Source organism: Oryctolagus cuniculus, chromosome 6 (genome assembly GCF_964237555.1).
Source record: "Oryctolagus cuniculus chromosome 6, mOryCun1.1, whole genome shotgun sequence".
Taxonomy (NCBI): domain Eukaryota; kingdom Metazoa; phylum Chordata; class Mammalia; order Lagomorpha; family Leporidae; genus Oryctolagus; species Oryctolagus cuniculus.
The window spans coordinates 81608649-81624793 of record NC_091437.1 but is presented as its reverse complement, the minus strand read 5'-3'; the positions used below and the strand labels follow the sequence as shown (position 1 = coordinate 81624793).

The following is a 16145-nucleotide window of genomic DNA, read 5'->3' as shown; positions in this document are numbered from 1 at the left end:
TCCTAGGTTCATTAGGAGGGAACTGGATGGGAAGTGAAACCACCAGGACTTGAACCATCACCCATGTGGGATGCTGATGTTGTGAATGACAGCTTTACCCATTATGCCACAATGTGGGCCCCAAAACTGCTGAATTTCTAAACACAAAACAGAAATACAATAGTTAGTATTACAGAAATTACCTGAAAAAATAAGAAAAAATAATGACAGGAAAATGCAACACCGTGACTGGTTTAACGTTTGTCTTCCTTCTGGTCAGGTCAGGAAAGAAGTTGGTGACGTGACCATCCTCATTAACAATGCAGGCATCGTAACAGGAAAGCCCTTCCTGGACATTCCAGATCACATGGTGGAAAAATCATTCCTTGTCAATGCCTTCGCTCATTTCTGGGTAATTCCTCCCTCTTTTAAATATATAATAATGAAGAGTCCATGTATTTCTATAAATGTCTGTTCATCCACATGATCTGCATTTGGGCATTTTCCACTGATAGACTGATGGGGACTCACCCCTGCCATCTTTTATGCTGCCACACCCAGCTCTGTCTTTCCTGATCTTGCCTTATTCCAAAACCTCAGGGAATTCCCTCCACTCTGTGGGGAGCAACTCGGACTAGACTAAGTTACTGGAATTAAGACTTATTCTATGTATCTGCTCTCCCACAATATGGCGCTGAGAAGGGAGTAGCAGCTTCTACGCAGCTGCCTCTCGCCAATTTGATTGACTGAGCTGCAGGAGCTGATCTTGCTCCTGATTGGAGGAGAGCAGCATACTCGGCGTGTGGGTAGCAGAGTTGGGATTGGTGGAAGAGGACTATAAAGGAGGAGAGAGACAACATGCACCAGGAACATCTATCTGAAGGAACACCTGTGCAGCCCCCGAGAGAGCCCGCCGGCGGTGTGCCGCTCCCCCGCAGAAGTGGGGAATGTGGCAGGGGGAACCGCCCTTCCACGGAGGTGGAAGGGTCGGTAGCCAACCTGGGAAGAACCAGCAGCAAACCCGGGGAGGGCTGAGCAGACGAAACAACAGCGCAGGGTCCTGTGTCGTTCCTCCACGAAGAGAGGGAGCGACACACTCTACCTTCCCCAGTGTTGAATGGTGGAATTAAAAGATAAGTTTATTTTGGTTTAAAACATTTTTGAATCTATGATGGTTTTTTCATAACACATATTTTCCATAAACTAGTTGAAGACCCCTCATATTAGTCTGTTCAGAAATATATCCACCAAACTACAAATTGAGAGTGGACAGCAATTATACAAGCAATTATTTCATGAGTAGAAGAGGAGTTTGTGCAGAGAGCAGGAACTGCTTTCAGAGTATTGGTGTATGTTCCTGCATGACCAGGCATCATAACACAGGAAACACGGCAGGAGGAATAACAATATTCAGCACCTATAGAGAGCTTGCAGTATGCCTGCATGGTTGCAAATAATTTTCTAATTAACAATCTTATTTATTTGAAATTTTTATTTATTTTCTTGATTTGAAAGGGAGAGAGGGAGAGGGAGAGGGAGAGAGAGAGAGAGAGAGAGAATGAGCTCCCATATACTAGTCCACTCCATCATATGCCCACAACAGCCAAGGCTTGACCAGTCCTAAGCCGGGAACCAGGAATTCAACCTAGATCTCCCATATCCATGGCATATCTCCAATTTCCTAAGCTAACACCACTGCCTTTCAGGGTTGGGATTAGCAGGAAGCTGGAGTCAGGAGCAAAGCCAAGGCATCCCAACATGGGATGCTGGCATCCGAAGTGGCATCTTCTTTGCTAGCCAAGATGCCTGGTCCTAATGTTCTTTAATTGCACAGACAGGCATAGTGTCATTCAATTATCATTTCACAAATAAGAAAACCGAGGACCAATGGAGTGTAAATGAATTCCCCAAAGGCAAGCAACTGGAAAATGATGCCACAAGTTTACAGAAGGAAAACATGAGAATGGGGAGAAAGACTTGACAGACGAACTGGTGGATTTCTCACTCAGGAGTGTCTCCCCCAGTCCTGGTGTGGTTTAGACACACTGGCCAGGAGAACCATCTTCAGAGTTAGAAACATGATTCATCTGTGCTTTCCAACAGAGTGGCCCCTTGTCATCTGTGGCCATTGAGCACTTGCATTCTGGTTGATAAGACTGAGGGGCTAAACTTTATGTCATTTAATTCACTTAAACATACAGTGAAAAAGTCACAGAAGCCTAGAGGCTGCCACCTTAGACAATGCAACTCCACTCTGCCTGTCAAAAAAAAAAAAAGAAAGGGGGGGAGGGACGGGAGGCTGAAGGCGACTTGCATTACCAGAGGTGGTTCTGGTGGGGGGGCTTATACTTCATGCTACTTGAATAATGGGATGGGATGAACAAGCCCAGCAGTGGATGGGACACGCAGAGGTACAGGTGATGAAACCAGGGCCTTGGAAGATATGGTGAAGGACCTTAGTCCTGCATGTCTCTGAGGACAGGACCTCAGAATAGATTTGCTTCACATGTCTTCTGGTTCCTCCCTCTTTCCACTCAACACTTTCATATCACTCTTGATGGTCCTCAGAACTATCCTTGGTCTTTTTCTTAGTAACCAGGAAGCCAATGGGGTAAAAAACCTGCACTGTTGGGCAACAAGCCTGTGATATCCAATACTTACTGAACACCTAACACAATGCTTTACATATAACAGGTGTGCCATATACACTGGTGAAAACCAGTGATTTCCTTCCCTGTACCACTCCACCCTCAAGCTTTGCCCTTTGGGAGGGGGAAATACTGTCTGGGTATATGGAGCTAGGGTACACTCATTCATAATCACATCACAGAGCTGGAACTCATCCTTGATTACTCCCTTTCTCTTGATGCCAATATCCTTGGCTTTTCCCTGCCAAACATTGTACTCTCCATCTCCGTTGCCAGCCGCTAGTAGAAATCAGCCTTGGTTATCACCAACAGCTCTTCATGGCCTTCCATCTTCAACACGGGTGCCTGCTAACTCATCCGCATCCAGGAACAAGGTGATCTTGTATACACTAACCCGATCAACACTCTCCCTTGCTTAAAAAAGAAAATTCAGAGCTCAAAATGCACTTGGAATAGCATGAGTCTAGTTACTCATATGGAAGGCTGGTGCCTCATGCAGAGGCTTAACTTTCTACGCCACAGCCATGGCCCCTAAAAATGTTTTGCTATTTCTCTTGTTAGCTCACTTATTCCAGTACTAGGAAATCAAACCCTAGAAATGCATCTCTATCAGGTTTTGCCTGCAGCGTATTTGGAGACAGATTTCTTCTTTTTATTTCTCTTGAGGTCCTCCAAACCTGCCAATATTCCTAGCATGAAGTCATCCCCCTGCTGCCCATAAGGCTTGAGCAGGACCTGTGGAGTTATACAACGGGTGTCAGCCCAGGTTCCTTGGGATGCAGACTGGTACGCATAAGTTCCATATGTGAACTACAATCATTTCTCCTAAACAATGGGATTGTCCAACATAATTGAATGAGATTTATTCTTAAATATGGCACCCTTGTGTACAAGCTCTTCAATAATATCCTACTAAAAAGAAGGCCTGGTTCTTGCTGAACCTTTCCAAGCAGATTCATCACCATGAAAGACAAGGTTCTGAGTAACAGTCATTGTATAGAATCTGTCCATTGCCCTACATGCATTTGTGGACACAAGTGATATCTTTCATGCTATCAACCAGTTTGACTCACGATTATATATTGGTTAGAATAAGTCAAATATCATTCCCTATGTTTTTTTAAATTTAATCCATTCTGAAAACATTCACCTGAATTCAAAAAAAAATCATACTTACTTTCCATGAATTATTTACTCAGCTTATAATATAAAATAAGACTCCCCATAAGATTTTTTTTCCTGATTCTGAAAGAATTAGTTGGATTAAGAAACTATTCTAGGCCGGCGCCGTGGCTCACTAGGCTAATCCTCTACCTGCGGCACCAGCATCCCGGGTTCTAGTCCCAGTTGGGGCACCGTATTCTGTCCCAGTTGCTCCTCTTCCAGTCCAGCTCTCTGCTGTGGCGCGGGAGTGCAGTGGAGGATGGCCCAGGTCCTTGGGCCCTGCACCCTCATGGGAAACCAGGAGGAAGCACCTGGCTTCTGGCTTCAGATCGGCTGCAACGTGCCAACCATGGTGGCCACTTTGGGGGTGAACCAACAGAAAAAGGAAGACCTTTCTCTCTGTCTCTCTCTCACTGTCTAACTGCCTGTCAAAAAAAAAAAAAAAAACCGAAAGAAGGAAATTTTCTAAAAAGAATTTCATTCCAGCCTGAATAAGGATAACTTCCTAAAACAGTTTTTTTTAAGTACTTTATCACAGATTCTCATCTGAAAATACAACAGGGACAAAATTAAATCCTCCTCATCCAGCCTTGTACAGTTGACCTTGGATTGAACCAATTGTAGATTGAAAATACTTGAAAAACCAAACTGCATCTGTACTGAACATGTACAGACTTCTTTTCTTGTCATTATTCCCTAAACAATACAGAAAATAACTACATGTAGCTAAATAGCATTTACCTTGTCTTAGGTTTTATAAGTAATCTAGAGATGATTTAAAGTAGACAGCAGGAAGTGCATAGTTTATATTAAAATACAAGGGAACTCCAAAAAATTAGTGAAAACAGAATTAAAAGAAAAGTTTATTTGAGTGCAAAGAGTTTTGAAATCTATGAATAGCTTTTCATAATTCTCACTTTCCTTGAAATTTTCAGTACATGAACTTGAAAATTTTTGTACCCAAATAAATTTATCTTTTAATTCCATTTTCCACAAAGTTTTGAAAGTACCCTCTTACTACATCATTTTATGTAAAGGACTTGAGCATCCTTGGATTTTGACAGGCAGAGCTGGAACCAGACCCCTGTGGACCCCAAGGGATGACTCATGGTCACTTGTGCTCTGCTCAATCGCAGCTGGCATCTACTTTCACATAGTCATCTGCTTCCAGACTAAACAGCTTCTTTGGATCTGATTTAGCAACAGCAATGTTAGCTCCCACTGTGATGCCCATTCCAATGATGGGTTCCTTGGCACAGTGGAAGTCAAAATGTGACACTAAGTGTATCTTCTGTACTGTGTCTGACTTAAAATACCATTCGGCTTTCAGCAGGATGAGAGGAGCCCATAGACACCCTATCAAAGACAAGACTAAACAGCTATGGTTCATTTATTTAAGTAACCAATAATACCAAAATGGAGAACGTAGAAACCACCCCGGGGTGTAACATATAACTATTTTACAAATGTTTGGTTAATGATTAGAAGGAGAGCTCTGAAAAGCCCCAAGGATCTTCCTATCCATCCGCACAAGTGTGCAATCTCTGATGCAGCAAATTTGTATTGATAAATTTGCCCCACATAAAGTTATGTTTTTCTTTTTGGATTTTATCTTTTTCTCCCACATTTCCTCAGGGCAGGTCATAAAATAAAACTAGCAAATTAAGAAATGTGGAGTTTACCAAATACACTCATGGTTTCTAGCATGCCCATTCGTGTTGATTGCCATCTCATGGATGTCAAGCTAAGGGAAGGAGCCCTGAGTGTTTTGGTTAGCTAAGAAGTGACAAAGATGACTCTGAGTGCAAAATACCTCCACAGTGAGATGTTGCTGAACAAAACCAGAACTGAATAGTTGTAACTGGTTACCTGAATAGCCAGAGGGATAATAGTCTTATTTTTTTTTCAATAAACCCAGCAATAAATAACAATTAGTAAGAGAGGTTACTTCTTTCAGAAATTACAAATTTTGTTTTTATGATTTAACAACTCACTATCATGACAACAGCTAGTTATGGCTCAAGTGCCTATGCATATATCTGACAAGATGAGAATCTTTGCTCTCTGGAAAGACTAAAAATGTTAAAGTTGAACCTCTCAATACCTCTTTGCATAACAGACTGAATATTCTAAGACGAATTTTAAGGTTCCAAGTCACTCATATTTATGATCAGTAAGTTTCTTTTGCTTACTAATTTATTCATTTATATATGTATATGAGCTTAAATACACAAAAGTATATGCACAGCATATGATGATATCATTTTTACAGAGATTTATTTATCTGAAAGACAAGACAACAGAGAGAGAACAGAGGAAAATAGAGAGAGGGAGAGATCTTCTATTTGCTGGTTCACTCCCCCAAATGACCACTGTGGCTGTGTCTGGGGGGAGACTAAAACCAGGAGTAACTCCACCCTGGTCTCCCATACAGGTGGCAAGGTCCAAGTATTTGGGCCATCTTCCAGTTCATTCCCAGATATATTTCGTAGAAGCTGTATTGGTAGAAGAGTAGCTGAAACTCGAACCAGCATTCTGAAATGGGATACTGGTGTTACAAACCACAGCTTAACTCACTGCACCACAACATAGGCCCGGTGTCATTTTTGGCTTTCAGCAATAACATTAAAAATTAATTCACTTTGCCATCATAATTGCAAGATAAGGAATATTACATTGAACTTACCATCTCTATTGAAGTTTTATAAAAACAAAATTTAAACTCTTCTTGGTTACTCGAAACATGTTCTCTCTGAATTTTAACTTCTTCAAAAGTTTGTGAGTAGCGAAAGATTTCTCATGAATTTACCCAATCAAAATTATTCTAAAACCTTGAAGCCATTTAGGTTGATACTAAAGAACAACTGTAGTATCTGGTGCCATAAAAAAAAGTCAAAAAGATGAAACTGAAAGATTGTAAAAGCCAGTAAAAAAAGTGAAATAACTAAATCCACACACTTGGTAATTTGGTGTTTTATAGTAAACTCATCATTTGTTATAATTCAATTGAGCATTTATTTGTATTTTTCATAACCTGAAATGTTTTGTGGAAACAAAGCTAAGTGTTTCTGACCCATAAGCCACTACGAAAAAATTTAGGGATTCAGGAATTAGACGTTTCCATGAGACAAAAATAAATCACAAATCTTAAATAAATGCAATAAAATAAAATTAACTAAACCTGATAAAGTCAGGAAAAAGTTGTTTATCATACAAATCACAGACTTTTTACAGATCTAGTTTGATTATGATTAATGTGTACTCCTCGATCCCTAGGTAACTTATTAAGGTATTAAAAATACTTTACGGGGCTGGCACCATGGTGCACTAGGTTAATCCTCTGCCTGTGGTGCCGGCATCCCATATGAGCACCGGGTTCTAGTCCCGGTTGCTCCTCTTCCAGTCCAGCTCTCTGCTGTGGCCTGGGAAAGCAGTGGAGGATGGCCCAAGTGCTTGGGCCCCTGCACCCGCATGGGAGACCCGGAAGAGGCTCCTGGCTCCTGGCTTCGGATCAGCGTAGCTCCGGTCGTTGCGGCCATTTGGGGAGTGAACAAACGGAAGGAAATCTTTCTCTCTGTCTCTTTCTCAAACTGTAATTCTACCTGTCAAATAAATTAAAATACTTTACAAAAGTTAAAATATATTTTTACAACAAATTGCTAATAAGACACTTATATTCCTTTGCTCTCCCTTTAACAGAAAATATCCATCCAGAAGCACAAATGATGGGTTTCTAAAATCAGCTCACCTTCTAGAACATCCTAAAAATGCCCTCCATTGATGTATAAGACTTCAAGCACACACTTTTATAGAACAGCCCCCCATTTCCAAGACTTAGTTTTCCACAGTACAAAAATATTAAATGGAAAATTCCAGAAATAAACAATTCACACATTTTAAATTGTACACCATTCTGAATATGTAATCTCATGCACCATGCCACCTGAGACATGAATCATTCTTTGTCCTGGGAATCCATATGGTATATGCTACCTGCCCAGTAGTCACTTTGTAGCTGTCATGGTTATTAGATCAATTCTCACAGTGTTGCAGTGCTTAATAAATGTCAAAAAGCACAAATTTTTAGTGCAGTATATTGTTATAATTGTTCTATTTTTATTTTAGTGTTGTCAGTATCTTTCAATGTCTAATTTATAAATTAAACTTTATCATAGATATGAATGAATAGGAGAAAACATAGTATTCTAGGGTTTGGTGGTATTCATAGTTTCAGGCATCAGCTGAGGGTCTTGGAACATGCCCTCCATGGATAAGAGGGAAGTACTGTAAATAGTCACTTTCCTTCTATGGTGGAAAACTTTTCTCTATTGAAGACACAGGAAATTGGTGGCAAAGTCAGGCCTAGTTTAACAGCAAATGCTCATATGATATATTTGCAAAAAAACACAAAAAATTTTCGTGTGAAAAAGGACACAAAACTAAACCTCTAAAAGTTGTAGGCCCCTGTGAGTAGAAAACTGCTCACCCTGAACGTTTCTGCTGTAGACCACTACTTTCTCTCCCTGTCGGCTGAGGATTTTCACTACCTCAACCCAGAGGATTGCTTATAAAAGTAGCACTAACTCAACCTTCAACTCCATTGCTCAGCTTCACCTACTTGATAATTTCATAAGCTTCCAGACAATGGAGAGTGGTGCTGCAGCTGGATGCCTCAGTGTCTGAACCCTGCATTTTACCAGGTCTACCAGGCAGTCATGCAGGAGATGATGCTGGGGCTCAGCCTGGATCTGTCAACTCTGGAGTTGAAAAACAACAACCAGCTCTTGCCATCTCTAACTATCTCAGTTAATTTTTTTTGATATTTTATTTTATTTGAAAAGCAGAGACAGAGACAGACAGACATACAGAGACCTCCAAAATACCTAAATGCTTGCACTAGCCAGGGTTGGGCCAGGTTGAAGCCAAGATCCAGTAACTCAGTCTGGGTGTCTAATTATTTGCACCCAGGTTTTTACAACAACAGGAAGTTGGAATGGAGAGTAGAGCTGGGAAATGAACCCAGGCATTTGATTTTGAGATGTGAGTGTCCCATATAGTGTCTTAACCACTAGGACAAATAAACACCCTATGTATCCTTTATTTTTACTTATTAATTTTGTTTATTTGAGAGGCAGAGGGAAAGAGATCTTCACTTGCCAAATGCTTGCAACAGATAGAGCTGGGTCAAGCTGAAGCCAGGTGTCAAGATCTCCCCAGTGGATGCAAGAACCTAAGTACTTCCGCTGTCACCACTGCGCAGGATACATGCCAGCAGGAAGCTAAAATCAGAACCAGAACTGGGATTTAAATCCAGACTCTGATATGGGAATGCAGGTGTCCAAAGTGACATCTTAACTGCTGCACCAAATTCCAACCCTGGTTTTTAATTTTTGAAATACAAAGATGCTGTAACCACAACACACTACACATAAATTGCCATGCCACTTTGTCACAAAATGTTAAAAAGAGGTCAGTTGTCTGTCTGTGAGTAGGAACTCATCCATAAGTTCAGCAGTTCTAGAGCAATGTTAGTGGAAGATGAAAGATTTCACAGCAGAACTGCCATTCTTTGATCCTGTGACATTTCCCTGTAGGTGAGCACATCTGAGCACACCCAGATGTTTGAAAATGAGCACCTATCTGCAGACTCAGCAAAATAAATGCTAAATTCTGACATTGTAAAATCATGAATCTCATAGAAACTGGTGATGAGTATTGTCAGGGTTTTCTTAAATTCATTTATAGGAGAACCAGTGAAATGACACAGCTGGCAAAATGACAATATGGGAAACACTGTATATAGGTCATGAGAAAAGAAATGCTGAAATAAGATTGCTAAACTCTTACTTCTGGAATTACGATTTTCTAATGGACAAAAAAACATACTTATTATTTTTCTACATTTCACAAGATTGTGAAGTGTCTTGTTCCAAATAATTACTGGTCAAGCAAAGTTACATTTGTTTGCTCTGTGAGAGACAGGTGACCACCAGGCAAGCTTATTTAAAATTGCTCTAGCTAGCTGAAAACTTGCATTGCATTCATCTCTGTCTTATATCAGAGATTGGGATAATCACTTTTGAGCAAGGTTTAAACAAAAGAAGCCCATTGAGGGGAGAAAGAAGGGAAAAGTTCCGTGAGAGAATCTAAGAGGTACAGAAAGAAGAGAATTGATATGCTTCCATGGCACAGGGACCTAGAACATTGGGTTATTATCTTGCTAGAGGATGAATAACTAAAGTTTACCAAAATAGCTGAAAAATATAGTTAATACTTCAAAAGTCCTTTACTTACCAGGCTGCGTTTACTTTGCATTGAATTTTACCTTTTCTCAAGCAATTTCTCCCATCCTGCTAACACAGCAGTGTGAGGGAGGACCTAGCTAAATGCAATTAAACTTTAATAGAAACTGCTGAAAGCTACATGTATGAGCTCAGTATCCTGGAAAAACTTAAGTTTTAAGAATTTTCACCAACTGCATGTGTCTTTATTTGATCCAATTAGTATAGCTTACTTCAAAGGCAAAAGAAATCAAATAATGTCTCTTAGAGAGTGACAAAATAAACCTAAGCTTCTTGGGAACAGTGGCTACATGATGCCTACTTTGCATTGCATAAAATTTAACACATTATAAATGTTAAATAAGTATCTGTTAAATGAATTGCTAAATTTATATAATACCTAAGAAGTAAAGTTATCAATGAATTAAATATTAACACAGTGTATTCCTATCTTTCAGACTTGCAAGGCTTTTCTTCCTGCCATGATTAAAGCTAACCATGGCCATTTGGTCTGTATTTCAAGTGTAGCAGGGCTAGCTGGCATCAAAGGACTCTCAGGTGAGTGCTTTGTTTAATCAAATGCCTATCTACGCAGTCAACATTTTTGAAAATCAGGACTCTTCCAAGATACAGAGAAGTTCTTCTTGTACCAAGGGGAAATCTCTGGAACATTTGACTGTATCTACCATACTGCATGCCATTCCATTTCCCTATTTATAATGGCAGTAATATGGGAAGATGGAATGAGTATATTGGCTCGTTGGTATTCTTAGGTTGAGACACTGAAATGATATCCCTCTTAGTGTTGGGTGCATAGTGTGGAGATATAGAAGTGGATTGTTTGCTCACATAAACAACTTTAACAGTGATGCTTTGACCTCAATGCCAAACTAGAGAAAAGGAGAGGCAGGCTCAATTTTTAAAATAATCCCTAGAGTTCACTTGTCTAGCTCTGTGTCTCATCATTTTCTACTGTTACAGATTATTCTGCAAGCAAATTTGCAGCCTTTGGCTTTGCTGAGTCTCTATTCCTGGAATTAAGTTTGCAAAAGAAAACTGATATCAAAACCACTATTGTCTGCCCATATCTCATGAACACTGGAATGTTTGATGGTTGTTCAACAAAGTAAGTCAACTCTTACAGTAAATTTTACCTTATAGTAATATTCCAATGTCTGCCTGTTATCATCTGATCATATTGAATCCTGAAATATGGACAATGAAACAAAAGAAATAGTTGGAATGCCTAATTTCATACAAGGAAAAAGTTTAATGTGCCTTAAATTAACAAACATTAATTTAAAAATAATACACTTATGAAACTTATGTTTTGGTTAAAACTTAAACCTAAAATACAAATGAGAATGTTAAAATGTAACATAGAAAATGGTATTGAGAATTTATTAAAATATTTAACATTGAAAAAGCATAAATAACACAAAAGATAAAGTATTTTGTGAAATGTATTAATACATGTAGGGAAACATTAAAAAGTGACATTTTGGTATAAAAGTTAAATTCAGTTAGAACAGTCCAAGCTGGGATACAAATGAAATATGACCTCTTTTACATAAGGAGCTAATCAACAAAGTATATTGAAAAGTTTAAACTTCATGTGAGCATTAAGCATTAATCCTTACAATTGTCCAAAAAAGGACTGGCCTGACTCAAATTATATGAATCATCTATATTGATAAGAAAGAGAGAGAGACAACAAAAAGGCTGGCTAGGAGGCAATAGGGTCCCATGAAGTGATAAAACTGTGTAGAAAGTTGCAGAATAGCTGATGCAGGGTTGATAGAATGTAGAGGAGGAAACTCTCAATGAGCCAACTACTAAGCTGGCTAAAAACAATAAAGACAATCATTTAAAATCTCTGAAGATTGATCAATGGGCATGCCACAAATAAGCATTTATTCAACAAAAGCTATGAAAATTCTTGAAGAACAGCAGAAGGCCATGGCACTGGGTCTACATACTATATCCTTTATGTATAACTCTTCCAACAAGTAGGGTAACCAAATGACAGCCTCCCAGGTTTCCAGGGTAGAAGAACTATTGTGGGTGGTTTGGCAGCAACAGAACATTGGCAGATCCCATTTTCAACAGCTACACACAGTAGAATGTCTTCATTGAGTAAATAGCCTCAGCCAGACAGTGCTTGTTTTCCCACTCCTAAGTGCCACTAGGTAGGAAAGATCTGGAGAGGGACTCTCAGTCAAGGGTTGGCTGTAGTTCCTCTTCTAGAACAATTCTGTGTTATGAAAGACCTACTTCAGTGAGATCAGCAATCAAGAGGTAGGCTCCATCTTTCCCATCTTCCCAAGCCAGATCTATCTTGGGTAGATTTACTAGACACTTAATTCCAGCAGATTCCATTTTCCCAGGCTCTGGGCTGTGGAAGATCCATCTAGGGTGGTGGCAGTAACTAGGTGGCAGCACCAGTTCCTGCCATCTTCCACCCGCAACCTTCACATCTTGACAGTGATTATTGGTTTGGAGTAGCCGGCAAAGACTGAGCTTCTTGTCACCCTCAGCTCCTGCTCCATAGTACAGAGGGTTCTGCCAGGTAGGGTCAATGCTAACCTCAAAGACTGGCATCTCTCTACCCCATCACAGGACCTGACCTGAATTGGATAAGACCATGAATCAGAACTGGCACAAAGAATAGTACCACCAGTTGGCAACTTGTAAGCTTAAGGACTGGGTGTGATACAAGTAGAAGCAGACTAGCCAGAAGAGATGTGAAAAACAGACAGTAAAAGATGGCCTGTATAAAAACAGTCATCCCTTACGAATCTTCATCCTCTGAGGCATGACATCTGAGCTACACATTGACAGTAATAGGGGCAGAGAGACTTCACTGAACTCATCTATCCACCTCACAAGTAACCATAACAAGCCCCACAGTAGAGTACTATTTGTAATTGCTAAAATAGAATACCTGAAATATCTGTTATTCAAAAAAATCATGAGATATGCAAAGTATAAGAAAGTCTGACTTATATAAAGGAATAAACATAGACAATAGAAATTATCTTTAAGTGGGCCCAGATGTTTGGCTTGGCAGGCACATTTCAAAGAGCTATTATAGGGGCTGGTGCTGTGGCATAACAGGTAAAGCCACTGCCTACAGTGCCAGCATCTCATATGGGCACCGGTTCAAGACCAGGCTGCTCCATCCAGCTCTCTGCTATGGCCTGGAAAAGCAGTAGAAGATGTCCCAAGTGCTGGGCCCCTGTACCTGCATGGGAGAACTGGAAGAAGCTCCTAGCTCCTGGCTTCAGATCAGCCCAGCTCCTGCCATTGGAGCCATTTGGGAAGTAAACAAGAAGATGGAAGATTCTCATTCTCTCTCTCTCTCTCTCTCTCTCAATCCCTCTTTGTAACTGTGCCTTTCAAGTAAATAAATAAATCTTTAAAAAAAAAAAGAACTATTATAAACATATTCAAAGTTCCAAAGAAAGTCATGTTTACAAAATAAATAGAAGGTGTGATAATATCTTATCAAATATAAGTAGATAAAATATATAGATAAATCTGGGCAATGAATGAAAAAAATAATTGAAAAAGGTTATTGTAAACCAGAACAGGCAAACAATGAACCTGAGCTGGCTGAAGAAATAATGAATGAACTTGAAGACAGATGGATAGAGACTGTACAATCAAAAGAAAAGGAGGAAAATGAGCAAAAATGAACAGACGCTCAGAGAAATTTGGAACACTCTTTTTTTATTAAAAATGTTTATTTATTTACTTGAAAGTCAGAGTTACACAGAGAGAGAAAGAGAGGCAGAGAGAGAGAGAGAAAGAGAGAGAGGTCTTCCTTCCACTGGTTCACTCCCCAAATGGCCTCAACGGCCAGAGCTGCACCAATCCGAAGCCAGGAGTCAGGACTTTCCTCCAGGTTTCCCACGTGGGTGCAGGGGCCCAAGGACTTGGGCCGTCTTCTACTGCTTTCCCAGTCCACAGCAGATAGCTGGATAGGAAGTGGAGCAGCCGGGACTCGAACCGGCACCCATGAAAAGTAGATCATTTTTAAAAGACAAAATGAAAGCATTTTTCTTCTCCTTTCTTCTCTTAACTGATTGTAAGTGTGATTGCATAAAAAATATTTACAAAATAGTATCATTAGCAGTAGAAATGTACTGCTTTTGACGAGAGTACAGAGGATGTGGGTGAGTACAAAGCTGTTTTGTAGTTAGGAAATGATACCAGATGGTAACTCAAACCCACAGGAAGACACAAGGAGAACAAGAAATGCAGCGTTGATAGGATAAACTTGACAAATACAAATACTCTTCAACTTTTTTTAAGGTCTAGTCATTTATTAAAAGGCAGAGTTAGAGAGAGAGAGAGAGAGAGAGAGAGAGAGAGATCTTCCATCTGCTGGTTCACTCCGCAAATGGCTGCAGTGGCTGGAGCTGGGACAGACTGAAACTGGGAGCCAGGAGCGTCTTCTGGGTCTCCCTCAGGGGTGCAGAAGCCCAAGCACTTGGATCATCTTCCCCTACTTTCCTGCATGCATTAACATGGAGCTGGAGCAGCCAGAACTGGAACCGGCGCCCATATTGGATGCCAGTACTGTAGGTGGCAGCTTTACCTGTTAAGCCACTATGCCTTTTGCTCTTCAACTTTCTCAACAATGTGTATTATGAAAAAAACTATGCATGGATTTCAAAAACTTTGGCACCAAAAATAAACTTATCTTTTAATTCCATTTTTCCATGAATATTTTTGAAGTACTCTCATATATGTGTGTTCTTTATTCTCTTGAATTTTTTTAACACATGAAACCTATAAGGTAGGTTATTACAACATGGTAATAATTATAACATGGTGTTACTGGGTTCATAACATATGCAGATATAGTAGGCATAATAATAATAGTATAAAAGTGGTAGAAGTAAGGCATCTATTTAGGAGTAGAGTTTTTATATATCACTGAAATTAAAGTGATATAAATCTTAAGTAGATTCTGGTAGGTTAAGATCCATTGTATGTCTTAGAATAATATATGTATATAATAAAAAGTATTAAAAGATGTCCCATAATCAAAAAGATAGAATACTATAAAATAAATAAAGTTACTAGGTATTGATAGAGCACTCCTCGCAATAACAGGAGAAAGTACAATCTTTTCAAGCATCCATAGAACACTCTCCAGGACAGACCACATGCGGAGCCATAAAACAATCATCAATAGACCTGGAAAGAATGAAATTAAACAAAGTATGTTCTCCAACATAAATGAAATAAAATTAGAAGTCAAAGACAGAAATTTGAAAAATTTTAGGGATAATTCCTTTTTCCTTTTTTTTTTTTTTTTTTTTTTTTTTTTTTTTTGACAGGCAGAGTGGACAGTGAGAGAGAGAGAGACAGAGAGGAAGGTCTTCCTTTGCCATTGGTTCACCCTCCAATGGCCGCCGCGGCCAGCGCGCTGCGGCCAGTGCACCACGCTGATCCGATGGCAGGAGCCAGGTGCTTCTCCTGGTCTCCCATGGGGTGCAGGGCCCAAGCACTTGGGCCATCCTCCACTGCACTCCCTGGCCACAGCAGAGAGCTGGCCTGGAAGAGGGGCAACCGGGACAGAACCCGGCGCCCCAACCGGGACTAGAACCCGGTGTGCCAGCATCGCAAGGCAGAGGATTAGCCTAGTGAGCCGTGGCGCCAGCCGGGATAATTCCAACATATCAAAATTATGAGATAAAGCTAACATAGAAGGAAATTTTATAGCTATAAATTACTAGATAAAAAAGAAGAAAGGTCTTAAGTGAATAATCTTCTACCTTAAGAAACCATAAAATAAAATATGAGCACACTAAATCCAAAATAAGCAAAAATATCAAAAATTATATCAGAAATAACTGAGGGAATGTAAAATTAGAGAAAATAAATGAAACAAAAACCTGGTTCTTTGAAAATATCAACAAAGTTAATAAAACTTTAAGTAGACTAACCAAGAAAAAAACAAGAGATGACTCAAACTACTAAAATTAAGAATAAAAGAGGGGACATCACTACTGACATTACAGAAATAAAAAGGGTCATAAGGAAATACTGTATTTTACAC

General features: G+C 39.7%; 1 protein-coding gene and 1 long non-coding RNA gene across 17 annotated transcripts in view; one reads left to right on the top strand and one right to left on the bottom strand.

Moving 5' to 3' along the window:
* Window positions 1–16145, bottom strand: part of LOC103348026 (uncharacterized) — a 112116-nt gene that overhangs the window by 58627 nt on the left and 37344 nt on the right. The window lies entirely within an intron of this gene.
* LOC100357467 (short-chain dehydrogenase/reductase family 16C member 6) overlaps window positions 1–16145 on the top strand; it is a 61324-nt gene that overhangs the window by 16016 nt on the left and 29163 nt on the right. For all 7 annotated transcript variants that reach the window (XR_007919063.2, XM_051844500.2, XM_051844501.2 and 4 more), the window contains exons 3-5: window positions 260–391; window positions 10531–10630; window positions 11054–11198. Coding sequence is in view for 6 of the 7 variants with exons in the window: in XM_051844500.2 (XP_051700460.1) it covers window positions 260–391; window positions 10531–10630; window positions 11054–11198 (377 nt within the window). In the remaining variant the exon portion in view is untranslated. The remainder of the gene's footprint in view (window positions 1–259; window positions 392–10530; window positions 10631–11053; window positions 11199–16145) is intronic.